General features: G+C 37.3%; 1 protein-coding gene across 8 annotated transcripts; it reads right to left on the reverse strand.

Annotated features, from left to right (window-relative positions):
• LOC147401843 (G-type lectin S-receptor-like serine/threonine-protein kinase CES101) lies at window positions 1-27,810 on the reverse strand. 8 transcript variants are annotated; one of them, XM_086443257.1, is made up of 12 exons: window positions 26,409-27,800; window positions 25,530-25,637; window positions 25,381-25,446; window positions 25,222-25,293; window positions 25,063-25,134; window positions 24,901-24,975; window positions 24,648-24,820; window positions 23,551-23,761; window positions 22,669-22,903; window positions 22,396-22,549; window positions 21,986-22,291; window positions 21,478-21,741 (listed from the first exon to the last, which is right to left on the reverse strand). In XM_086443257.1, the coding sequence occupies exons 1-11, from the start codon at window positions 27,751-27,753 to the stop codon at window positions 22,016-22,018; spliced, it is 2,787 nt and encodes a 928-aa protein (XP_086299383.1). In that variant the 5' UTR covers window positions 27,754-27,800; the 3' UTR covers window positions 21,478-21,741; window positions 21,986-22,015. The 8 variants fall into 8 exon arrangements, with proteins under 8 accessions (XP_086299384.1, XP_086299389.1, XP_086299383.1 ...); XM_086443258.1 differs by lacking the exons at window positions 21,478-21,741; window positions 21,986-22,291; window positions 22,396-22,549; window positions 22,669-22,903; window positions 23,551-23,761 and adding exons at window positions 1-508; window positions 613-766; window positions 886-1,120; window positions 1,609-1,819 and having other exon boundaries at window positions 26,409-27,810; XM_086443256.1 differs by lacking the exon at window positions 21,478-21,741 and having other exon boundaries at window positions 21,791-22,291.
• Between the last annotated feature and the right edge of the window lie 15 nt (window positions 27,811-27,825).

Raw genomic sequence — 27,825 nt, forward strand, 5'->3', positions numbered from 1 at the left:
TAAGAAAAAACAACTAAAAATGATTCTAATTCAATCAGGAAATAAAAACAATTCCTAATAAAAGACAATCTCCTAATAATAAACAAATTCCCATTGAAAGAGGAATTAAATTCCTAATTGGACTCCTCCCGGTTTATGGGTTATGAAAATCTAATACATGCAGAACCATTAATACGAAAAAAAAAATTTAAAATTTGTTTACCATAACTTAATACCCGTTATCATCATAGCATCAATATGTCCGTGCCTCAATCACAGCCATGGCTAAGTCATTTACGGAACAAATTTCTGGCTTGCCCTCGGTAGAAATTGTTGGTCGTTTTCGAAGAGGCGAATCAGTAGCAAACATAAAAACAACATCCAACATAGTGGGTCTATCAGTTGCACTCTCCTGTACGCATAGAAGACCTACTTGAATATACCTCAACATTTTATCTTTGGGAAATGAAGTATCCAACATCGGATCCATTAGCTCAATACATGCGCCTTTTTCACACAAATCCCATGCCTGAAACAATCAAGCAAGCTCAGTTTTACTTATTAAATGAAGCAAACTCAACCATCGAAAATCGAATTTTCAATAACTAAATGGATTTCATATTAGGAGCTTACATATCCTATGAGATTGAGATTGTGTCCATTATTACTGAAGTGGGTATTATTCTTCTTTCCACTGACAATCTCTAGCAATAACACTCCAAAGCTAAAGACATCCGACTTCTCAGAGAAAATTCCCTTCATTATATATTCAGGAGACATATAACCACTGGATCCAACCATTAAATAAAACCATTGGTAATGGAAAACAGGAATGTACAAATACAAAAATATGCTTTTGGGGAGATATATGTATTCATGTAGATGTATTAATTCTGGTTAGCTTACCGTGTCCCAGCAATCTTTTTTGTTTTTGCTTCAGATTCAGTCAATTCAAAAATCCTTGCTAAGCCGAAATCTGATATCCTTGGGTTCATCTCAGTGTCTAGCAAAATGTTACTAGCTTTTAAATCTCTGTGAATCACCCTTAATCTAGAATAGGTATGTAGATAAAGAAGGCCTTGTGCGATCCCTTCAATGATGTTTACACGTTTCTTCCAATCTAGTACTGTTCTCATGGAACCTGTCACAAAGAAAATTTTATATATATAGATACTAAGTTACCTTCCTTGTGTATGATATAATCACTACAACAAATATGACTTTCTTTGTGCCTCAAGGAAGAGATTTTTCAACTAGGAAAGAGACAAGATGGAGTTACGGAAACACCAGGAAAAATGAAAGAGGGACAAAAAACAGCTTCAAAATATCAGTAGCAATGGGACAAGGAATAAAGAGATGACAAACTGTCTCCCCACTCTTTCTACAAAGAAAAAAGAAAACCACTGAGGGAATAACCCAAGCCATAACCTGGTCCATTGTTAGGATTTTGTTATGAGAGGCGATCCAACAAAGAAAGCGACCTTGGAAGGGATTTTTTTGGCCCCAAACAGAATTCCCGAGATATGCATTAATTTACTCGGCAATATAAAAAATAATGAGCATGATTTACAAATAAATTAGAAAGTAAAGCAAATCAAATAAATAGATATCATTGAAAGTATCTCAAACCAAAGAGGATGGAGTCCAAGCTTTTGTTGGGCATGTATTCATAGATTAACATCTTTTCGTCTCCTTTGATGCAGCTACCTAAAAGCCTTACAAGATTCCTATGTTGGAGCTTGGCAATTAGTCCAACCTCATTTTTGAACTCCATTAACCCTTGTTTTGAACTTCCCGAAAGTCTCTTCACTGCTATTTCCTCTCCCTCGAGTAATCTTCCCTGAAATAATTAATAATCTCTATGTAAAGGTAAAGAAAAATACCTATTAGACATAAGAGAAAGCTCCTACACATCAAAAAAAAAAAAAAAAGGTTCCTAATCATGTTTAATTCAAGAAAGTCTAGATATTAACAATAGATTACAATTTAAGCAACAATGTTTGTTAATTTTCTTCTTAACTCAAGTGAAGCATTGATAATGGTGAGAGCTTCAAAAGGTGGGTTTTTTCGAGGGAGACTTCCATGATGCAGAGGCAATGTCTGTGTGTGACTGATGATGATTCAATATCAGTTTTTTAATATCGATACTATGAGGGGCACATTTGGACAGGGTGATTGATCACATGAAACTTTAACCCCCCAATTTCAATGGCTCAGGATACCAAAATCCATCATGATGGAGATTTCTAGCCATTGAATTTGATCATTTTCTGTGTGTATGTCATGTCTACCAACAAAACGTTGTATTTTCAATCATGGAAAGATATTTGATGACACTTTCTCCATCCATCCATTTTCTACCAGTGACAATTTACCAAAGAAAGAAAAGTTGTTTTAAGAGTCTTAAAGCTTACTTTGTAAACACCCAACTGACAGCTTAGATGGTTGGTGTGTCTCCCACCCAAGTGGGAGGTTGGGTTCAATCTCATGATGCAAATTTTTATTTTTATTGGAGTTGAAAGGACCTAATTTCTAATAGTTAGCAAGGTCCGGCATAGCATATGCTGCCACATACCTATTGGAAATAAAGGTGACATTGTAAGTCTAGTCGTAGATGGACATTGAGAAATAATTTCATAGCCCCTAATCCAAGGGCAAGATCATATGTGCTCTTACCAACTTAACTATTGGAAACAAAGGTTACCTTGTAAACAGGTCCGAATCCACCCTCTCCAAGCTTATTTTTTGGTGAGAAGTTATCTGTGGCAGCCAATATGGTATCAAACTTGAATAGCACCAACTCATGATCCTTCTTTCCTTGTCTTTCTATAGTTTCTAATTCAAGTAATTCCGTCTTTTCAATTGTGTCTGTTTCTCCTGTTTGGGTACAATAATAAAAGAGAAAAAATGATTTGTAGTTCAATAGTCATTTACTCATAGATTGATTATGGGCGTTGTTGATTATGAGGGTTTACCTCTTAGTTTGAGTTTTTTCCGCACCAAGTAGATTAAGGAGGCCAACAGGGATATTACTAAAGCAATTGCTACTGCAATAATGAGCCAAATCCACCAGTTCTTTTTCTTTTCCTTTTCCTTTTCCTTTTTTTTCTCTGCATTGAAGAACGAATGCAAATTATTTAAAATGGTATGTAACAGGCTCACTATTGTATGTCTTATTTACAGTCAATTCATTTTATTTATTTATTTAGTATATAACAAATAATAAAAGTTAAATAAATATGTCATGGAAATTGAAATCCGCTATAATGTTTCATTTCTATACATTTCTTGGAAGTGTATCCAAATTCAACATTATGGGCACATTACAGGATATTTTAAAGGAAAGATAATTTAATACTAGGCAAGACCAAATATGTTTGGAAAAACCTTTGAAGCGGGCAGGCCACTTCAAAATTTTGAAGAAACTCTCTCCATTGGACTACATGTGACATTTCCAAGGAGGTATTCCAAATTAAGGGTGTGAAATAAATTCAAAAAGCCATGTGTCTTGTAACAAGGATGGTTCCTTCAAAGTTTTGAAGGGGCCTCTGCCTACTTCAAGCCGGACTCATATGTTTGGAAGTTTAGGGAGGGATTCACCACGTCACCTGCACTAAAGAGGTGATTGTACCCCATCAAAATTTATGTCTACCCCCATAGTAATAAGGTTTGGGTAAACTCAATTAATTCAGATAAATCTGAAAAAGTTTTGAGAAAGAAAAAACTGGGGATTATACTAATAATGTTTTTGGATTTCTTTCCAAAAACACATCATCTTCAACCTTTCTTAAATCCATATCTTATTCTTGAGATTTGAAGGTTGAAGAAGATGATATATTGAGGTTGGAGGACAATATTTTACCCTGTTTGGTGAATTAAATATTGGTTGGTCCCTTATTTGGTCATTTTTCATAATCTTCAACCTCCCTAAAATCCCTATCTTGATATTGATCTGAATTTGTGACAGTGATCTAACCAAATCTAGGTTATGTGTGGCTTACCTTGTGTTGAGGGAAGAAGATATATTTCTTGTCTAAAGTAGTATGATTCCTCAGTAAACTCTGATCCCTTAGCCCAAAAGTAACATCCTATCCCTTCTTTGGTCATGGAAGCAAAGGCAACACAATAACAATTGTTCCTGCACTGGGTCTCACAATCGCTGAGACCCATATTTGAATCATTGGTACTTGTAGGAACACCTGACATAACAACACTTCTTGGCTCGAACTCCTCGTCACCACTCCTGCAAGCTGACGCCTTGTTACCGACACACCCCTTCGTGGAATTTCTTCCACACACAACCAAATTGAAATCCCCATGTGCAGTGACGCTGTCCATCTCACTCTTGACGAGTTGCCCCGTCGAACTCATCAACCAAATTAACTTGGAAGAAGAACCCATCGTAGGAGAATAACTGAAGTACCTCTCTTCCTTATTCGAAACGAAGCTGAACAGGTATTGGTATTGATAGCAGGTAATATATATCTGATTCCGAATGGGTGCGAATGCCAATTCAGGTACGTTTTCGAAATTAGTTCCGTTCCAAACACCACTCCTCCAATAAACCTCCCCTCGTCGTGTGATAACCAATTGGTTGGTACCATTTGGATCAATCTGTAGAGTGAAAGCCCCTGAAGCAGTGATTTTATCGCTGATCCATGAAGTAAGTGACCAATTCTTCCCAGTTTTTAAATTCTGGCCAAGCTTCATTCCAGTTAGAAGAACGTCGGTTGGATAATCGAAGCTCTGCCACAGTACCTGATCTCCGGTTCCATTAGAGTATATTTCATTCAACACAAAATTACCAGAATTTAGTAGAGTAGCAGTCACAGTGCTACCATTTGATGCTTTCTTGGAACTTAAAACGATGGACTTAGTATTACTTCCATCGTACATAATTTTCAAAATTCCATCAGCATCAATGGTGAGAACACCAGTGGAATCGGAGATTGGGTTGTCACGATTGGCGATCCACACGTATGTACCACGTCTGTTCCATATCCCTAAGTAAGTCCTAGTAGTATAAGGTTTGAAGTTAAAGAAGCCTAGTGTGAACATGGGCTCTCCAGAAACTAAGGTCTCAAAGTAGCTTAGTTCTTGGCCTTGTTTGATGGAGTTTGGTACCTCCACATGGGATGATGATTGTCCCTCACAAAGGAAAAGGGGAAGGAGTTGGAGGAGAAGAAGAAGAAGTGAAGCACCATGGGTATGGGTATGGCTTCTCTTCATCATCACCATTGGAAAACAGAGTAAAGTTGTGAATATGATCATAATCGAACATCTGTTTTATTTCTTGCGAAAATTATCTAAAAAAAGTCAAAGTCTAAATTAATTATAAAAATTAAAAAAAATGTTTGGAAGAAACTTTTGTCCTTCAGGTCAACCATTTGAAACTTTCAATTATAATTTAACAGATTCAAGTGGCAGACTTGGCTGTCACATTTTTATTACAAAAGCTCCCTCAAAGTTTTCGAAATTCTGACATCTTCAAGTCATTGTTACCAACCAAACCTTCCTTTGTCAAGTTTGTTACCTAACAAACGTTGAAGTGGTATCCACATCAAACGTTGAAGTGGTATCTACATCATAAATGAGATTTAAAAAAATAAATAAATAAAATAAAATAAAATAAAAAATAAAATAAAATTTTCACAAATCTTAAATCTTCATAATTAGGATGAAAAGATATATTGTGAGTTAAGCTTCTACGACTCTTGTAGAGATAAAAACCCTAAGACTGTTTGTCCCTCGAGTTAGATTTTCTAACATATCGTGTAAGATACACTTTCCTCAAAAATCATGTTTGTTTAACAAATAAAAATAAAAATAAAAATGATTAGCGTAACTTACACAAGATTAGCGCGAGTTAAAAATTGGAAAAGAAGAATCTCACCAAAAGATCGGGATTCCTCTTTCCCAATTTTCATAAACTTTTATTTTAAAGATTAGAGAAAATCTCTCTAATCAATCTCGACTATTCTCTCATCAAGGTAACAACTACCACAAGTCTCTTTGATGCTCTTTACCAGTCTTATCATTTTTATGGCTTCGAAGAATTTAATACCTTTACGATTCTGTATGTGAATAGGCTCTCTGTAATTGAAAGAAGTAAATATGAAAAACACTTTCCTAACCTATTTAGTAAGATTTTAAGACATACTAATGAATGAATAATTTTAAAAAAGATTGACTATGATGTATTGTTTTCCAATTTTTTTATATGTTTGCACGTTTAATTGAATGGTAGTATTTTTTTTTAGAGGACACTATACTCTCTATTGAATCTAATTAGGGTGAGTCCTTTTCAGCAAATATTTAGATTTCTTAATTCAAAATTTTCTTAGGAGTAAAAGATGGTAGTTGGTAGGATGTCCTACACTATCTTGTTGATCTGGCTAGACAAACCAATATCACGATGATGTTTAAATTTTATGATTATTGTTAAATTGTTTCAAGTGGTTGATATAATTTTTTTTATTAGTTTAAAAAAATAGAAAAATAGATAAAAAAATCTTCTAATAGCAAAATTGCCACTAATAATGAACAAGTAATGACTAAGTGGACATCACCAATGGATCTATATTTTATAAATCTCATGGTAGATCAAGTGCATGATAGACAACTACTCACTGGTCAAATTAATAAAAATGCTTGGAAGAAGATGGTAGAACATTTTAATGCGAAATTTAGACCTTATTATAATGGGGAAGTTTTGAAAAATTGTAACAAGACTTTAAAGAAGAATTACAATATTATAAAGAATTTACTTAATCAAAGTGGATTTGGGTGGGATGATGCAAAAGAAATGGTGACAACAGATGATAGAGTTTGGGATGATTATATTAAGGTGCACATCTTATTTACTCAAAATATATATAACTTTCATAAATTTTTTTACATTATATAAATAGTTAATCTCTATCATATGCAGATACACCCAGAGATGAGAACTTGGAGAACTAAGAGCATGACTTGCTACAATAAGTTGTGCATAATATTTGGTGATGGTTGTGCTACTGGAAAGTATAATAGAGCACCCCCAAGATATAGACATCAACAACGATGATGCAAGAGTAAATAATGGTGAGGATTTGGGATGTGAGCAATATTCAAATCCAATTCATGATAATTAAGATGTGATTGATGATATACAAGATACTACAAATTTAGATAAAAATATTGATCCATCAAATCAACGTAAAAAGTGTTGATCGACAAAACCATCAAGTTCCCGTGCAATTAAGAAGCTACGAAGGAGTACTGGAGAGGGCATGGTAGATGCTATTAATGAGATAGTTGTTTCTATTACTTTATTGGCAAATAAGAAAAGGTGAAAATCAAAATTCTTCAACAAAAAGACAAGTAATTGCTACACTTGAAACTATGTTAGATATTGATTGAGTTACATTCTTAGAAACTTTGGAGCTTTTAAAAGATGATAAAAAAGCTAAGAACCTGTTTGTTTGGGCTTCTATGGGTAGTTTTTTTTTTTTGTTGGCTTTTTTCACTTTTAAACCCAAAAATCCAATGAACTGATGTTCATTTGGGCTTTTATTGCTCCTACAGATTTACAATGAAGCCTAAAATAGCTCCTACCTGAAGTTGTCCAAGAGGTGCTTCATGAAATGGGTTTTATGCAAAGCTAAAGAATGTAAAACGACTCAAGCGAAGTTACGAAAATACCTTTCATCTTTAATGTATTTTCCAGCCAAACTTAACCTAAAAAAAGGGAAAAATCGTTAATGGTAACTTGACTTCACAACTGTTGTGAAGAGAAAATCTCGACAATTTTAGGGCATCAAGACATTAACGACTTTTTGAGGTGTTCTCTTTCGATTTTTATTTTTGTTGCTCAAACACAAACCTCTCTCAACTTTCCTTACCTCCTTCACTGACCAAGCCATCGCCCTCACCATTGTCCTCACCTCCTTTACTCACTAACTGCCATCGCCTTCATCTCCTTCACTGACCAACAATCATCGCATTCACCTTCACTTCTTTCACTCACCAACAATTGTCGTCCTCACCTCATTCACTCACCAACATCCATCGTCCTCACCTTTACATTTTTCACTCACCAACAACCATAGCTTTACCTCCTTCACTCACGAACAACCATTGCCCTCACCTGCCCCACTCACCAATTTTGATTTCAAATTAGAGACTTGTTCAAACACTTTTTATTTTATTTTATTTTTTAACTTACCAAACAATGGTGTTTCAAATTAGAGACTTGTTCGATCTTGTTACGAAGTAGCTTGTACATAAAACTATCTATAATTTTCATATTTTTCTTTAATTTGGCTTGTAATCCAACATTATAAGAAACCTCTTGATTTGTCACAAAATATCGACATATCTCCACAAAGTCATCGTGCTCGAATCATCGAATGCATTGGCGAAACGGGTTCCTTCACTTGATCCACTCATGCTATCCAATTCTACACCGAATCTGACTTTGAATGTTGAGTCCAATGTCGATTTCATAATCATATCGTATCATTGAAAAAATAAAAATCATAAATTTTTTATGTTTCATCACAAATATATTGCGAGAAAGATAAATTACATGACATATTAAATTTAGACTTACTTTAAGATCAAATGATTGATTACATTATTTCTAGATTTTGCTGCTCTTTTTGATATTTTTAACATTTATTTACATATGATTAAAATAAATTAATTTTAGTTCTTCGTTCGGCTTTTCTTTAGAATGGGAAAATTTATGCAATTTTTGAGAGACAATGGAATCTCCATTTCATAACATCCTCTTTTTAGGTTGTTAGGGTGTTGTTAGATTAGTTGGATACTTAGATGGATAAAACAAGTTTGATGACTAGATTTTATTTAAGAATTATTTTTATTAGATAGCGAGACAAAAAGTAACATAACCGAGAGAATCAGAGTCAAAAATTGATTTCGCAAGATAGATATTCCATCTTCATAAGATTTGGGTTGATATATGTGTGGAATTGGTTAAGAAGGAAAACTATCTAGTACTTCATTTAATGTATTGGGATATTCATCTCTAATCAAGCAATTCCAGATAAAGATTGGGCTTTGTTACACTTAGAAGAAATATGGGAATCATTGTGATAAAACTAAAGATATTTGGACTAGATGGATTAAACTAGAAACATGTAGTGGTGTGGGTTACGATGCTGTTAACAATAAGGTATTGGCGAGTGATGACTAGTGGGACTCTTGATTGGATATAATTTTTTATTAAATCACCAAATATGAATGTCATTTTTACTTATTCAACTTATAAAACAAGTTTATTTATTTTGTAAAAAAATAAAACTAATGCACAATGGCATTATAAGGGATTGGAAGATGTTGAAGAGTTAGACACATTATTTGGAGGGACCTACTGTAGACACCCCATTTTTGCATACACCTGATTAATTAACTCGTCAATCCGATTTTGACGGTTTCCAATGATGAATGAATATTCCAATGTTTTTTTTATTTATTATTAGATATGTTTCAGAAATTCGGATGAAGTATTTCAAACAAGTAAGACTTTAGAAATCATGATACGCAAGGAAAATATGACCCAAAACATAAAAATCATCATTTTCAAACAAAAAGAAGCTTTAAGAGAAAAATCACTAAAAATGATCAAATTACCAAAGTACCCCTAATATTAAAACATCCTTAAAACTTACATTACGCTTAGGAAAATCCTTTCAAACAAATAAAATAACAAATTAAAATCAAATAAACTGTTGCGCCAATTTTCACCAAATTCAACAAAATTACGAAAATGCCTTTATGGGGTCCACGACTATTTCACGCCAAATTTAACATTATGGGTACATTATAGGATGTTTTAAAGGAAAGATAATTTAATACTAGGCAAGATCAAATATGTTTGTATAAAACTTTGAAGTGGGGCAAGCTGCTTCAAAATTTTGAAGAAACTCTCTCCGTTGGATTACACATGACATTTCCAAGGAGGTTTTCCAAATTAAGGGCATGAAATAAATTCAAAACGCCATGTGTCTTGTAACAAGGATGGTTCCTTCAAAATTTTGAAGCGGCCTGCCTGATTCAAAGTCGGACTCATATGTTTGGGAGTTTAGGAAGGGATTCACCTCGTCACCTGCACTAAAGAGGTGATTGTGCCCCATCAAAATTTATGTCTACCCCCCATAGTAATAATGTTTGGGTAAACTCAATTAATTCAGATAAATCTGTAAAAGTTTTGAGAAAGAAAAAAAATTGGGGATTATGCAAATAATGTTTTTGGATTTCTTTCCAAAAACGCATAATCTTCAACCTTTCTAAAATCCATATTTTATTCTTGAGATTTGAAGATTGAAGGAGATAATATATTGAGGTTGGAGGACAATATTTTACCCTATTCGGTGAATTAAATATTGGTTGGTCCCTTATTTAGTCATTTTTCATAATCTTCAACCTCCCTAAATTCCCCATCTTGATATTGTGCTGAATTTGTGATAGTGATCTAACCAAATCTAAGTGATGAGTGGCTTACCTTGTTTTGAGGGAAGAAGATATATTTGTTGTCTAAAGTTGTATGGTTCCCCAATATATTTTGATCCCTTAGCTCAAAAGTAACATCCGGTCCCTTCTTTGGTCATGGAAGCAAAGACAACACAAGAACAATTGTTCCTATATCGGGTCTCACAATCGCTGAGACCCATATTTGGATCATTGGTACTTGTAGGAACACCTGACATATCACTCCTTTTCTCAAACTCCTTGTCACCACTCCTGCAAGCTGATGCCTTGTGACCCACACACCCCTTTGTGAAAGTTCTTCCACACACAACCAAATTAGCATCCATATATCTATATGTATCGACGCTGTCCATCTCTATCTTGACAAGTGGCCCCATCGAACTCGTCAACCAAATTAACTTGGAAGAACCCAACATAGCAGAATAACTGAAGTACCTCTCTTCCTTATTCGAAACAAAGCTGAAATTGTATTGGTATAAATAGATATTAAATCTCTGATTCTGAATGGGTGCAATTGTCAATTCAAGTACATTTTCGAAATTATTTCCGTTCCAGACACCACTCCTCCAATAAACCTCCCCTCGTCATGTGATAACCAATTGGTTGGTACCATTTGGATCAATCTCTAGAGTGAAAGCCCCTGAAGCAGGGATTTTATCGCTGATCCATGAAGTAAGTGACCAATTCTTCCCAGTTTTTAAATTCTGGCCAAGCTTCATTCCAGTTAGAAGAAGGTCGGTTGGATATTCGAAGCTCTACTATAGTACCAGACGTCCAGTTCCATTACCATTAGAATATATTTCATTCAACACAAAATTGCCAGAATTTAGTAGAGTAGCAGTCACAGTGCTACCATTTGATGCTTTCTCGAAACCTAAAATGATGGACTTAGTATTACTTCCGTCATACATAATTTTCAAAATTCCATTAGCATCAATGGTGAGAACACCAGTGGAATCGAAGATTGGGTTGTCACGATTGGCGATCCACACGTATGTACCACTGAAATTCCATATCCCTAAGTAAGTCCAAGTAGAACGTTTGAAGTTAAAGAAGCCTAGTGTGAAGATGGACTCTCGAGAAAGGTCTCAAAGTTGCTTAGTTGTTGGCCTTGTTTGATGAAGTTTGCTACCTCCACATGGGATCGTGATTGTCCCTTACAAAAACGAAGGAAAATGAAAAGGAGTTGGAGGAGAAGAAGTGGAGCACAATGGGCATGGTATGGCTTCTCTTCATCATCACCATTGGAGAACAGATGAGCAAGCTGTAACTAATTATCATCGAGGGAGAGAGAGAAAAGGTTACTTTAATGAGCTGTTGATGTTGGCCAGACCTATTTGTCGTAATTTTGTCACAAAAACTACTTTATTTTATCAAATTTGCTACCCACCAAACCTTTACTTTATTAATCAGGTTAGCATGACTAGCTAATTAAGATTTTAAATCTTACTAATAATCGTTGGGCCATATGAATTATCAAATTGACAATCCAACACCACAACTTTTAGATTTCAAGAAAAAATCAAATTAAAAAAAAGAAAAAGAAAAATCCTTTTTAAACTTGATTCAAGGTGTTGAAATTTGATGACTATCGAACTCCCAAATTTAAATCTAAATGAACATTACATTCTTCTTCAATTTCCTGTGATCTATTGCTGGATCAGCCTTATGTTTCATCTTCAACTATAGATGCTATGTGTCGCATTTCTAATAAGATGAAATTATACCTCCCACAACTATCATAACCATTACCCTTGGGTGAACTTAAACCTAAAAGTGGTTCACAATTAAGAGTATACAAAAAAATCATTCAATTAGATTTTTCTTTTTAAATCTAGGGAGTTTCCCTACCTTTGGTAAGACTAATTTCCCTGGGCACACGCAACTTCCCACCTAGTCACATGTTAGGACAAGTAAGTAGTCGCATTTATTGTGAAGGGACATAAAGATTCGAGGGTGCAAACCCAATCTCTCTTTACCATCTCAGCTAACCCCTGTCGAGTCATTCATTCAATTAATTTTGTTTTTAAATAAATAATATTTTTTTAATATGATTTTTTTTTACATAAAATTCTAATAGTCTTTACAAAAAATAATCATGAAATCTTAAAATCCTAAAAATATATGTAGAACGATTAAATTTGAATCTTACGTGAACAAGATATAGCAAACGTGTGTATTGTATGGAATTGGATGCTGGAAATCAGACGTTGACGTTGGAAGGTAGTAAGAAGGTTAAAAGGAAAAGTTGGGGTTGACATTTTCCTTTCCTCACCCTTCTCATCCAATCCCTACTAGTCTCTTTTGGTAACTCAAATATCGCCATCTTAGGTGACTAATCTAACTTTGGGCGATATGCCTATCTGTAACGGCCATGTACTTTGACACCTGGAGTTTAGGTGTAGCTCGCCCCGGAGTCACCCGGGAGCACCCATGTAATATTATGTAAGGCTCGTTATGAAGTCATGTCAGCCCCCGTACCAGGGCATATCTGTTAGCTTAGGGTACATGTCAGTCTCGTGCCAGGGCACACTTGTTAGCTTAGTGGCATTCTCGTAATAAGGGAGTATGACCGACCTCCACTTTTGATATTTCCTTCTGGAAACCTGGGAAAGGAAAGATATCTACCTTGTAGGAAGGGTGTCAGTGCTATCCCTGGCCTACACCCACATTGTTGAAGCCCTTGAAGCCCAGCTCCGTGGAAGTCCCGCGTGTCATAGGATCATCATTTGCTTGTAACGCATCTATTGCTTTTGTAACGCATTGCACCGTGTAATTCAATATTATATCAACAAAGTTACCTCAGGACTTTGCCTCGTTTACTTATTTGCTAGCTACGTGTGTGTGGTGTACGATCATTTTACAGGCTTGCAAGTGGATTTGACCCCCTTGAGCCGCACGACCTCGCTTCGAAAGAATAGGGTCGTGACAGCTGGTATCAGAGCTAAAGTTGTTTGAGCACAGTTGGTATTCCCCCTAGCTATTCTCCCGAGATTCCATTTAGTTCACGCGAACGATGGTAAGAGGAACTACTAGTACTGTGGACCAACCCGCTCCAAACACACCAGCACCACGTACAAACAAGGAACGCATTGAGGTATTGGAGGAAAAGATAGGTATGATATCCGGAATTATTGATGGTATTGCGCGAATAAATGATCGCCAGAACACGCTGGAGAAAGATCCGAGACATTCAGAACCAGAATGACTGACCTCGAGGAGGATACCCGAGGATCCATAACCACGTTACAGGAACAGATTACGGAGCTCACTACTAAGGTAGGCCTCCTAGTAAGAGCCGTTGGTAACGAGCGACCTACCGGTAGTGATGCTTCTCCCTCGCGCTTGCGAGTCCTCGAGCCACGTGCCTTCAGTGGTGCCCGCTATGCGAAAGAGCTCGAGAACTTCCTGTTTGATATGGAACAGTACTTCCGTGCAGCTCGTTCGGATTCAGAAGAGGTAAAAGTAACAACTGCTTCTATGTATCTTGCAGGTGACGCTAAGCTATGGTGGTGAATAAAGTACACCGAGATGGAGAGTGGCCAATGCTCCATCGATACATGGGAAGACCTCAAGAAGGAGCTGAAGAATCAGTTCCTACCCGAGAATGTGGAGTTCATTGCCCGCAGAAAGTTGAGGCAACTCCAACAGACATGTATCGTGCATGACTATATCAAGCAATTTTCTGCATTGATGCTTGATATCCGTGATATATCAGAGAAAGACAAGTTGTTCTCATTTACAGAAGGGCTTAAGCCTTGGGTTCAGACAGAACTACGGAGACAACGTGTGCAAGACCTCACGACTGCTATTGCCGCAGCTAAGCGGTTGACGGACTATTCTCCCGTGGATGGGAATAGAAAGAAGGTATCCAATCAGTCGAAAGGGTACTCTCAGCAGAGTGATCGCACCAATGGGTCTTCCAAAGGTAAAAATGGAGGATTTAGACACAGTCCAAGCAGGAGATCCCAACGGGATTCCTTCCTTTTGAAGAACACTGGTACCCAGTCCAACAATCACCGCAGCAAGATTCAGCGTTACTTGTGTGGTGGTCCTCATAAGACGTTCAATTGCCCGCAAAGAAGCAAGTTGAACGCATTGTTAACTTCCCAGAGTGACCCTAGTCACGAGAGTTCGAGTGAGAAAGATGAGAATGAATCTTCTCACATGGGAGCTATGCATCTTTTGAAAGCAATAAAACAGACCTCTGAGACTAAGACGATCCGTCAGCGTAAGGGTCTCATGTATGTTGATGTGGAGATTGGTGGTAAGACCACCCAGGCAATGGTTGATACGGGAGCTACACATAGCTTCATTGCCCCTACAGAGGCAAAGCGCCTCAATATCCTGCTCGAAAAGGATTCAAGCAGCATGAAAACTGTTAACTCCAAGGCCACTCCTATACAAGGGTTAGCTAAGTCCGTGGCCATCAAGATAGGTCCATGGAAGGGTAAGCTAGATCTTCTCGTAGTTCCACTCGATGAGTTCCGAGTTATCATTGGGATAGATTTTTTGCGACAGAACATGGCCGTTCCGATGCCATTTGCCAACACTTTGGGCTTGTTAGGTGAAAGTTCAAGCTTCATTCCTCTCTCTACAGGTAAAGAAGAGGGAAAGATGATCTCAGCCCTTCAGCTGAAAAAAGGTTGAAGAAAGGTGAGCAAACGTTTCTTGCTACCTTACGAGTTGAACCTGATGATTAGGACCATAGTTCAACTCTCTCATTGGTAAAATAGGTTTTGACTGAATTTGATGATGTTATGTAGGAGAGTTTTGGAAGACCCTACCGCCGCGTAGGCCGATTGATCATCAAATCGAACTAATACCTGGTGCCAAGCCTCCTGCAAAGGGGCCATACAGGATGAGTCCTCCAGAACTAGCTGAGCTACGCAAGCAACTTGATGGACTTCTGAAGTCTGGATTTATCAGACCTTCGAAGGCACCTTATGGGGCACCTGTTTTATTCCAAAAGAAACATGATGGCTCATTGCGACTTTGTGTAGACTACCGAGCGCTGAACAAGGTTACCGTCAAGAATAAGTATCCGATTCCACTGATTGCCGATTTGTTTGATCAACTTGGGGCAGTCAAGTACTTTTCCAAGTTGGATTTGAGATCAGGGTACTATCAAGTACGGGTTGCAGATGGAGATGAGCCGAAAACTACCTGTTCTACCAGGTATGTTGCTTATGAGTTCTTAGTCATGCCCTTCGGCCTTACGAACGCACCTGCGACATTCTGCACCTTGATGAACGACCTCTTCAGACCGTACATCGACAAGTTTGTTGTGGTATATCTTGATGATGTCGTGGTATACAGTTCTATCCTTGAAGAGCACATTCAACATTTGCGCAAGGTATTCCAAGTGCTTCGCGACAATCAGTTGTATGTCAAGCTAGAAAAGTATTCATTCGCTCAAGCGCAGATTATGTTTCTTGGCCATGTAGTAGGTAATGGACAGATCCGGATAGACATGGAGAAAGTGCGAGCTATTGATGAATGGAAAACCCCATCTACCGTCACAAAACTTAGGTCATTCCTTGGTCTTGTGAACTATTATCGACGTTTGATCCAAGGGTATTCCAAACGGGCCGCACCTCTCACAGACCTGTTGAAGAAAGATCACACTTGCTCCTGGTCGGACAAGTGTCATGAGGCGTTTGAAGACCTCAAGTTTGTTGTTATGCAAGACCTAGTCTTAGCTCTACCTAACATCACAAAGCCGTTTGAAGTTCAGACAGATGCATCTGACTTTGCTATTGGAGGAGTGTTGTTACAAGATGGGCATCTGCTTGCTTATGAAAGTCGGAAGCTCAATGATGCTGAGAGACGCTATAATGCACAGGAAAAAGAGTTGTTAGCTGTCGTCCATTGTTTGAGAGTTTGGAGACATTCTTTGTTAGGATCACAAGTTCATGTGAAGACCGATAATGTGGTAGTGAGCCATTTCCTAACTCAGAAGAAGTTGACACAGAAACAGGCTCGTTGGCAAGAATTCCTCGCAAAGTTTGACTTGGCCTTGGATTACAAGTCAAGAAAGAACAACAGCGTGGCCGATGCCTTGAGTCACAAAGCAGAGCTAGCAACACTTTAGTGACAAGTTTCTCAGGTTACCAGCACTTTACAACAGAGAATTCATGATAGTTTGAACAGTGATCCCCAGACAAAGGCCATATTGGATATGGTATAGAAGGGGAAACCACGCCGTTTCTGGTTTCAGGATGGGTTGTTATATACCACCAAGAGCCGCATGTTTGTTCCACGTACGAACGGGCTAAGACGAGAACTGATGATGGAGTGTCACGACACTCCATGGGTTGGCCATCCGGGCTGGCGCCGCACATTAGTCTCTTGGAGCGATGATACTATTGGTCGAACATCCGTGATGATGTATTAGACTATGTGAGGACCTGCCTCATTTGCCAGCAAGACAAGATCGAGCGCGACAAACCAATTGAACTGTTGGAACCTCTTCCAGTCCCCCAAAGGCCTTGGGAAAGTGTTTCTATGGACTTTGTTTCAGGTTTGCCGAAGGTTGCAGAGTATGGGTCCATCCTTGTGGTTGTGAACCGTTTCTCCAAATATGCTACATTTATATCGACCTCGACATATTGCTCAGCAGAAGAAACAACGCACTTATTCCTCAAGCATGTCATCAAGTATTGGGGTGTGCCCAAGAACATTGTCAACGACAGAGATTCAAGATTTACAAGGAAGTTTTGGACCAAACTGTTCAGATTACTTGGGTCTCAGCTTGACTTTTCGACCAGCGGACATCCTCAAATAGATGGGCAAACTGAAAGATTTAATGTCATGTTGGAGGAGTATCTCAGGCATTTTGTCACTGCCAACCAAAAGGATTGGGCGAATCTACTTGATGTCGTACAGTTTTGTTTCAACCTTCAGAAGAGTTCTTCCTCTAACAAGAGTCCTTTTGAACTTATTACTGGCTAACAACTTTTAACTCTTCATACTATTGTTTCAGGATATCAGGGACAGTGTCCAAGGGCGTACAAGTTTGCCAAGTTTTAGCAGGACAACAATGAAATTGCCAGATCTTACCTTGAAAAAGCGTCTAAGCGGATGAAGAAATGGGCTGATGAACATCGTCGACCAGATCGTTTCAAAGTTGGTGACTTAGTTCTACTCAAGAAAGATCAGTTGAGAAGGTTCAACCGAGTACAGCGAGCACACAGGGGCCTACTACAGCGTTATGAAGGTCCAATGCTCATCCTCCCTCAAGTCGGCAAGGTCTCCTACAAGTTGAAGTTACCGCACTGGTTACGCAACATCCACCCTGTCTTCCATGCCAGCTGTCTCAAGTCATTCCATGTAGATCCAGCAGATCCAGTACGCAGCATTCCAACACGTTCACCTTCTCGTTCAACAATCCAGTCGGAACATGTTGTCGATCAAGTTCTCACCGAGCGTCAAGTCAGCAACAATTCAAGCAAACAGCAGCACATGGAGTATTTTGTCACATGGAAAAACTTGCCAGAATGTGAAGCCACCTGGGAGAGAGCAGAGAACCTACAACCATTCAAGCAGAAGATTGAAGAGTTTGTCAGGGACAATGCAACGAGGACGTCTGCAGAATAGGTGGGGGAGACTGTAACGGCCATGTACTCTGACACCTAGAGTTTAGGTGTAGCTCGCCCCGGAGTCACCCAGAAGCACCCATGTAATACTATGTAAGGCTCGTTATGCAGCCATGTCAGCCCCGTACCAGGGCATATTTGTTAGCTTAGGGTACATGTCAGCCCCGTGCCAGGGAACACTTGTTAGCTTAGTGGCATTCTCGTAATAAGGGAGTATGACCGGCCTCCACTTTTGATGTTTCCTTCTAGAAACCTGGAAAAGGAAAAATATCTACCTTGTAGGAAGGGTGTCAGTGCTATCCCAATCCTCGGCCTACACCCACGTTGTTGAAGCCCAGCTCCGTGGAAGTCTCGCGTGTCATAGGATCATCATTTGCTTGTAACGCATCTATTGCTTTTGTAACACGTTGCACCGTGTAATTCAATATTATATCAACAAAGTTGCCTCTGGACTTTGCCTCGTATTGTCTCGTTTACTTGTTTGCTAGCTATGTGTGTGTGTGGTGTACGATCATTTTACAGGCTTGCAAGTGGATTTGACCCCCTTGCACCGCATGACCTCGCTTCAAAATAATAGGGCCGTGACATTATCCCACCTGTCACGTGTTACGATATTTAAGCGTTAGACTTATCTAATCTCCAATCAATTAAAATTGTGCGAACTCTTGACATGCAGGCACAGGAGGGAATTGGAATCAGACTTTGAAAACTCAACTCAAATTGATGCCCCCCCCCCCCCCATTTAAACCATTTGTAAAATTTCCTAGAATTTTCCATATCTAAAATTCCATTGTTTTTCTACTCTTCCCAAAAGAAAAATGAATCTTGCTGTGAGGTTTCAAGATTGAAATAGGGTATGTTTGATTGCAAATAAAAAATAGGATGAAAAATCAATTTTCATAAAAAATGACATTTTTCAAGTGTTTAATTGCACATGGAATTGAAAATTCATTTTTCACCTCAATTAAAAAGTCTACCAAAACATGAATTTCACTTTCTCACCCATATGGGTAGGAAAGTGAAATCCACCCAAAATTTTCATCCTCAATTCTTCTCATATCTTCTTCCCTACCACCACCATCATCACACTAACCTCGTCATCGTCACCATCACTGTTGCCATTACCACTATTGTCGTTGCCGTCATCACCATCTCCGTCCATCTTCTTTGTCCATCCTTCACCTCCGTCACCACCACGACCATGTTCTCCCCTCATCTTCCTCACTTACCTTTGCCGCCATCGTCACAATCGCCACCACCACCACACTCTCTCCTCTTCTTCCTCACTTACCTCTGCCGTCACCACTATTACATCCTCCCCCCTCTTTCTTCCTCCTCATCTTCTTCCTCTCCCCTCCTCTCATTTTCTTTCTTCTCTCCTTCTTCTTCTTCTTTTTCCTCATATAATTTTCCCATGATTTTATCCAAGTACAATCAAACAATAGAATTTGATTTTCCAACCTACCTATTTTCCATCACTATTTTTTCATGGATTTCAAATTCCATGGAAAGTCACTTTCCATGCAATCAAACATACCCTAAATGGAAATCTTGAAGATGAAGATGTGGATAAAATTTTTTTACCAAAAAGGTTGAAGATGACCAATTTTTATGAGAAAAATCAAGGACTAAATTTTTAGAGAAAAATTTAGGATTTTTTTATTATTATTATTATTATTTTTATTATTATTTTTTTAACTAAAAGTTGAAAATAGTAACATTTGAATAATTTTACATTAGTATATTAGAGAAAACCAAACTTACTAAGCAGGGGTGGAGTTAGGATTTTCTTGTAGTAAGGGCAAACTATGGTTAGTTGTATAGTTGAAGAACTTGAAGATGAATGGCTTTAGGGAGAAATTCAGAGGTTATTGGTTAAAAGTTGAAGAAAAGGATATTTAAGTCATTTCCAATTAATATATGAGAAGGATTGTTCAAGAGGCAATGTCATCAACAAAAAATTGAAGGGGGGGGGGGGGGGGGGGGGGAGGGAGGGGAAACAAACAGGGAGAGAGAGGTCAGGGAGGGGATAAATGGGGCATGTAATTAGTTGAAAACATAAGGGTGTCCAAAGTTCTGTGGGGGGAATTGCCCCCACCAACTCCTTTCTAGCTCATCCCCTATTAATAAGGCATGCCATCACTTTGAAAACATAGAACTATCTCAAATATTTACCAAAAAACATGGAAGGATTAGCTTTAATATTTTGAATTAATGTGGAATTTTCCCTTGATTTGAAAAGTGAAATTATTGAAAAGGCATGAGTATAATTATATAACTCATTGTATTTTTCGTTCAACTCAATTCATTTCACTCCAAGGGAGTTTTGGTTCAAATCTCATCTCATGGGGTACTCACAAACAGCCTATTGTCTTTTGCTCAAGTGCCAAAGCATTAACTATCATAGAAGAAAGAGTTTCGTTAGCGTGACTCAATTAATCACGCTCTCACCCAATGTTACTTGGTTCATTGGTTTGCTTAGTTTTGAATTTGGATAGTGAATTGGATTTACAGTTCACAACTCTATAACAAATCCGATTTGTAGAGATAGTTTTGTAGTTGACATTTAGGTCATTTATCTTATTTTTGAATGACCTATGTTAAGGGGCATGTCATCAATTTGAAAACACAAAGTTATCTCTAATATTGGTCAAACTTAAAATTAGGACTAATTTTAATATTAACCGAAACATTACATGAAGTATCTCTAATATTGATAAATTTGGACTCAAAACCAGTTGACAATGAGTGGGAGGCCCAATAGGTTATAAGAAGAGAGACAAGGCAATGAGTATCCAATGTGGGATTAAACTCAACATGCCCCCGCATGTGTGGGCTGGATTGGGTCAAAGTACGTGGAGATATGAATTGGGTGACTTGGGGGAGAGAAAGGCCTCGCTTTGATACCATGATAAATTTGGGGGTCCAAAACCAATTGACAATAAGTGGAGAGGCCCAAGAGTTTATAAGGAGAGAGACAAGGCAATATGTGTCAGATATGAGACTAAACTCAGCAAATATTAACAAAGGTAGCTTTTCCATCATGATTTTTTAGAAACTTGCTATTGGCACTCCAAATTTTATTTGTCACACCCCTATTTCTTAAATTATTTATCACACCCCAATTAAAGATTAAAACACACTCTTCAAAGTTCAAACATTACAAAGGTTTGACTCAAATTATAATCTCAACATTACAATACATTATAACACTTATTCATATAATTTCAATAGTTGTTTACAATTTTGATTAGGTTCATGTAGAATCCTAAACCCAAAAAATAAAAATTTAGAAAAGAAAAAAAAAGAACTTCTATTGGTACCCCAACTTTTATTCATTCTTAACCATTAACTTATTTTTTTTAATTTTAATGATAAATTCTCAAATAATTATTGAAAATTTTAAAAATACTGAAAGTGTTACATGTGTTGATACAATTATTACATAATGTTGACAAAATATTATCAAATCATCAACGAGCCATTGGCCATAGCCATTGCTCTAATATCAATTGTTGGATCTAGTAACTTGTGACACAACACAAGCAATTCGCAACAGAAGAGAAGAAAGGAAGAGAAAAGTCAAAATATAACTAGAGGAAGAAAACTAAATTTTATTATTAAAAAATATCCTCCAAAATGCTTGATCAGATTCCCTATCTTCTTTTCTCTGCATATATAGATCAAAAACATAAAATCAAACAAAATCACTAAAGACAAATTTGAATAGGACAAAACAATTAAAAAAGATTTCAATTCTAATAGGAAATAAAAACAATTCCTGATAAAAGACAATCTCCTAATTATAAACAAATTCCCATTAAACGAGGAATTAAATTCCTAATAGGACTCTCGGTTTATGGGTTGCGAAAATCTAATACACGCAGAACCATTAAATACTAAAATTTGTTTACCATAACTTAATACCCATTATCATCATAGCATCAACATGTCCGTGCCTCAATCACAGCCATGGCTAGGTCATTTACAGAACAACTTTCTGGCTTGCCCCCGGTAGAAAATGTTGGTCGTTTTCGAAGAGGCGAATCAGTAGCAAACATAAAAACAACATCCAACATAGTGGGTCTATCAGTTGCACTCTCTTGTACGCATAGAAGACCTACTTGAATATACCTTAACATTTTATCTTTGGGAAATGAAGTATCCAACATCGGATCCATTAGCTCAATACATGCGCCTTTTTCACACAAATCCCATGCCTGAAACAATCAAGCAAGTTCAGTTTTACTTATTAAATGAAGCAAACTCAACCATCGAAAATCGAATTTTCAATAACTAAATGGATTTCATATTAGGAACTTACATATCCTATGAGATTGAGATTGTGTCCATTATTACTGAAGTGGGTATTATTCTTCTTTCCACTGACAATCTCTAGCAATAACACTCCAAAGCTAAAGACATCTGACTTCTCAGAGAAAATTCCCTTCATTATATATTCAGGGGACATATAACCACTGGATCCAACCATTAAAGAAAACCATTAGTAATGGAAAACAGGAATGTACAAATACAAAAATATGTTTTTGGGGAGATATATGTATTCATGTAGATGTATTAATTGTGGTTAGCTTACCGTGTCCCAGCAATCTTTTTTGTTTTTGCTTCAGATTCAGTCAATCCAAGAATCCTTGCTAAGCCGAAATCTGATATCCTTGGGTTCATCTCATTGTCTAGCAAAATGTTACTAGCTTTTAAATCTCTGTGAATCACCCTTAATCTAGAATAGGTATGTAGATAAAGAAGGCCTTGTGCGATCCCTTCGATGATGTCCACACGTTTCTTCCAATCTAGTACTGTTCTCATGGGACCTGCCACAAAGAAAAAATTGTATATATAGATACTAAGTTATCTTCCGTGTGTTTGCTTTATAAATATCCAAAATAAAGAAAACCAAACAAATGAGTGACAAGAAATGTTTTTGCAGGGTTGTTTTTGTTTATATTGTCAAGTACGTTAAGAATTGAAATAATTCAAGAGATGTTCGCCAATCAAATCACCGCATTTTTCCATTCAACTACTCTATAATCACTACAACAAATATGACTTTCTTTGTGCCTCAAGGAAGTGATTTTTCAACTTTGAAAGAGACAAGATGGAGTTGGGGAAACAACAGGAAACATGAAAGAGGGACAAAAAACAGCTTCAAAATATCAGTAGCAATGGGTCAATGAATAAAGAGATGACAACCTGTCTCCCCACTCTTTCTACAAAGAAAAAAGGAAAACCATGGAGGGAATAACCCGAGCCATAACCTGGTCCATTGTTAGGATTTTGTTATGAGATGCGATCCAAACAAAAAAAGCGACTTTGGAAGGGATTTTTTTGGCCCCAAACAGAATTCCCGAGACATGCATTAATGTACTCGGCAACATAAAAAAGAATGAGCATGATTTACAAATAAATTAGAAAGTAGGAAAATCAAATAAATAGATATATCATTGAAAGTATCTCAAACCAAAGAGGAAGGAGTCCAAGCTTTTGTTGGGCATGTATTCATAGATTAACATCTTTTCGTCTCCTTTAACGCAGCTACCCAAAAGCCTTACAAGATTCCTATGTTGGAGCTTGGCAATTAGTCCAACCTCATTTTTGAACTCCATTAACCCTTGTTTTGAACTTCCCGAAAGTCTCTTCACTGCTATTTCCTCTCCCCCGAGTAATATTCCCTGAAATAATTAATAATCTCTATGTAAAGGAAAAGAAAAATACCTATTAGAAATAAGAGAAAGCTCCTACACATCCAAAAAAAAAAAGCTCCAAATCATGTTAATCATGTTTGATTCAAGAAAGTGTAGATATTAACAATAGATTACAATTTAAGCAACAATGTTTGTTAATTTTGTTGTTAACTCAAGCAAAACATTGATAATGGTGGGAGCTTCAAAAGGTGGGTTTTTTTTAGGGAGGCTTCCATGGCGCAGAGGCAACGTCTGAGTGCGACTGATGATGATTCAATATCAGTTTTTTAATATCAATACTACGAGGAGCACATTTGGACAGGGTGATTGCTCACATGAAAGTTTAACCCCACAATTTCAATGGCTCTGGATACCAAAATCCATCATGATGGAGATTTCTAGCCATTGAATTGGATCATTTTCTGTGTGTATGTCTACCAACAAAACTTTGTTTTTTCAATTTTAGTTCCTTTATCTTTCAATCATGGTAAGATATTTGACAACACTTTTTCCATCTATCCATTTTCTATCAGTGACAAGTTACCTAAGAAAAAAAAAGTTGTTTTAAGAGTCTTAAAGCTTACTTTGTAAACACCCAACTGACAGCTTAGATGGTTGGTGTGTATCCCACCCAAGTGGGAGGTTGGGTTCAATCTCATGATGCAATTTTTTATTTTTATTGGAGTTGAAAGGACCTAATTTCTAAGAGTTAGCAAGGTCAGGCATAGTATATGCTGCCACTTACCTATTGGAAATAAAGGTGACATTATAAGTCTAGTAGTAGATGGACGTTGAGAAATAATTTCATAGCCCCTAATCCAAGGGCAAGATCATATGTGCTCTTACCAACTTAACTATTGGAAACAAAGGTTACCTTGTAAACAGGTCCAAATCCACCCTCTCCAAGCTTGTTTTTTGATGAGAAGTTATCAGTGGCTGCCACTATGGTATCGAACTTGAATGTTACCAATTCATGACCCTTCTTTCCATGTCTTTCTATAGTTTCTAATTCAAGTAATTCCGTCATTTCAATTGTGTCTGTTTCTCCTGTTTGGGTACAATAATAAAAGAGAAAATCATTTGTGGCTCCATAGTTATTTACTCATAGATTGATTATGAGAGTTTACCTCTTAGATTGAGTTTTTTCCGGATCAAATAGATTAAGGAGGAGGCCAATAGGGATATTACTAAATCAACGGCCTCTGCAATGATGAGGAAAAAAAATGATTTGTAGCTGAAAATGTAGCTCTATAAAGTCATTTACTCATTGATTGATTATGAGAGTTTACCTTTTAGTTTGAGTTTTTTCCATGCCAAGTAGCCTAAGGAGGCCAAAAGGGATATTACTAAAGCAACAGCCTCTGCAATGATAAGAAAAATTAAATGATTTGTAGCTGAAATGTAGCTCTATAAAGTCATTTACTCATTGATTGATTATGAGAGTTTACCTTTTAGTTTGAGTTTTTTCCATGCCAAGTAGCCTAAGGAGGCCAAAAGGGATATTAATAAAGCAACGGCCTCTGCAATGATGAGAAAAATTAAATGATTTGTAGCTGAAATGTAACTCTGTAAAGTCATTTACTCATCGATTGATTGTGAGAGTTTACCTTTGAGTTTTTTCCACACCAAGTGGCTTAAGGAGGCCAAAAGGGATATTACTAAAGCAACGGCCTCTGCAATGATGAGAAAAATTAAATGATTTGTAGCTGAAATGTAGCTCTATAAAGTCATTTACTCATTGATTATGAGAGTTTACCTTTTAGTTTGAGTTTTTCCCTCATCAAGTAGCTTAAGAAGGCCAAAAGGGATATTACTAAAGCAATTGCCACTGCAATGATGAGCCATATCCACCAATTTTTTTTTTCTGCATTGAAGTATAAAATCATTTATTTTTCTGCAACTTATTTAAAATAGTATGTAACAGGCTCACTATTGTATGTCTTATTTACAACTAATTCATTTTTTGTTCAATATATAACAAATAATGAAGATTAAATAAATATTTCATTGGAATTGAAAATCGCTAGTAATGTTTCATTTCTGTATATTTCTTGGAAGTGAATCTAAATTTAATACTATGGGTACATTGCAGGATTTTCCAAAGGAAAGATAATTTAATACCTCTGCACAGGCGAAGACTAAATACGATTGCGAGTTTAGGGAGGGATTCACCTCGCCACCTGTACTACAGAGGTGATTGTGCCCCATCAAAATTTATTTTTACCCACAGTAACGAAATTCCAGTATGGCAATTACTTCAAAGGGGATAAACTCATTTAATTCAGATAAATCCGGGGATTATACAAATGATGTTTTTGGGTTTCGTTCCAAAACCCCATCATCTTCAACCTTCTTAAAATCCCTCTCTTATTCTCGAGATTTGCACGTTGCAGAGGATAAAATGTTGAGTTTGAAGGACAAAATTTTACCATGTTTGTTGAATTAATTGGTTGATCCCTTTTTTGGCGATATTTCATAATCTTCAACCTCCCTAAAATCCCTTATCTTGTTCTTGAGAATTGAAGGTTGAAGAAGCTAAAATGATGAGGTTGAAGGTTAATAATTTTAGCCTACTCAGTAAATATTTACAAATTTGTAATAGTGATCTAACCAAGTCTAGGTGTTATGCCAATACCTGTGTGGTAAGGTTGCGGCCAATTTTGTTGCATCCAAATTTTTCGTATCGAAATTGATAGAGTAGAACTGAATCCATACATTAACTTTGATTCGTTAGACCAAAAGTAACATCCTATGCCTTCATAGGTCATGGAAGCATAAGCAACACAAGAACAATTGCTACTGCATTGGCTCTCACAATCGCTGGGACCCATATTTGTATCATTGGTACTTGCAGAAACACCTAATGTTAGAGGATACCAAATTCGTAGGAACTCGTCACCACTCGAGCATTCTGATGGCTTGTTACCGATACACCCCATCATTTTCCCTTCGATTCGACAGTTAAGAGAATGAGAACCAAGATATGTACCGAGGCTATCCATCTCTGTCGTCTTGAGTAGTCCCATTGAATCCAATAACCAAACTAACTTGGAAGAAGAACCCAACATGGCAGAATAAGTGAAGTACCTCTCATCCTTGCTCGAAATGAAGCTGAAATTGTATGGATATTGGTACCCTTGTGTCCATTCAGGTAAGTTTTCGAAATTATTTCCGTTCCAGACACCACTCTTCCAATAAACCTCCCCTCGTCGTGAGATGACTAATTGGTTCGTACCATTGCGATCAACCTCTAGAGTGAAAGACCCTAAAGCAGGGTTTTTGTAGATGATCCATGAAGTAAGTGACCAATTCTTCCCAGTTCTCAAATTCATGCCAAGCTTCATCTCGGGTAGAAGCACGTTTGTAGGATAATCGAAGCTTTGCCACAGAACCCGATTCCCAGCTGTTCCATTACCATTAGAATATATTTCATTCAACACAAAATTACCGGAATCTAGTAGAGTAGCAGTGATTGTGCTACCATTTGATGATGCTTTCTCGGAACTTATAATGATGGATTCGTGACTATTAGTGTTACTTCCATCATCATACATAATTATTAATTTTCCATCAGCATCAATGGTTAGAGCAGCAGTGGAATCGAAGATTGGGTTGTTGGGATTTGCAATCCACACGTATTCGGTTTGCCGTTTGGGTGGCCAGTCTGGCTCGTATGGCGGATGATATGACCATCTCCCCCAGTAAGTCGAAGTGGAAGGTACCAAATGATGATGTGGTGATTCACCGTTGTACCATATCCCCAAGTAAGTCGGAGTGGTAGATTCCAAGTTAAAGAAGCCTAGTGTGAAGAATGAGTCTGGAGAAACTAAGGTAGCATACTTCCTTAGTTTTTGGCCTTGTGTAATGGAGTTTGCTGCCTCCACATAGGAATGGGATGGTGGACCAATACAAAAACAACGGAAAATGAAAAGGAGAAGAACTGAAACACCGTGCCTATAGCTTCTCTTCATCATCACCATTAGGAAACAAAGTCAATCGAGAGAGAGAGAAAATGAGATACCTTAATGGACCAGGACCGTTGAGTGCTGAAT

Source organism: Akebia trifoliata, chromosome 5, assembly GCF_017979445.1.
Source record: "Akebia trifoliata isolate Shusen 1 chromosome 5, ASM1797944v1, whole genome shotgun sequence".
Taxonomy (NCBI): domain Eukaryota; kingdom Viridiplantae; phylum Streptophyta; class Magnoliopsida; order Ranunculales; family Lardizabalaceae; genus Akebia; species Akebia trifoliata.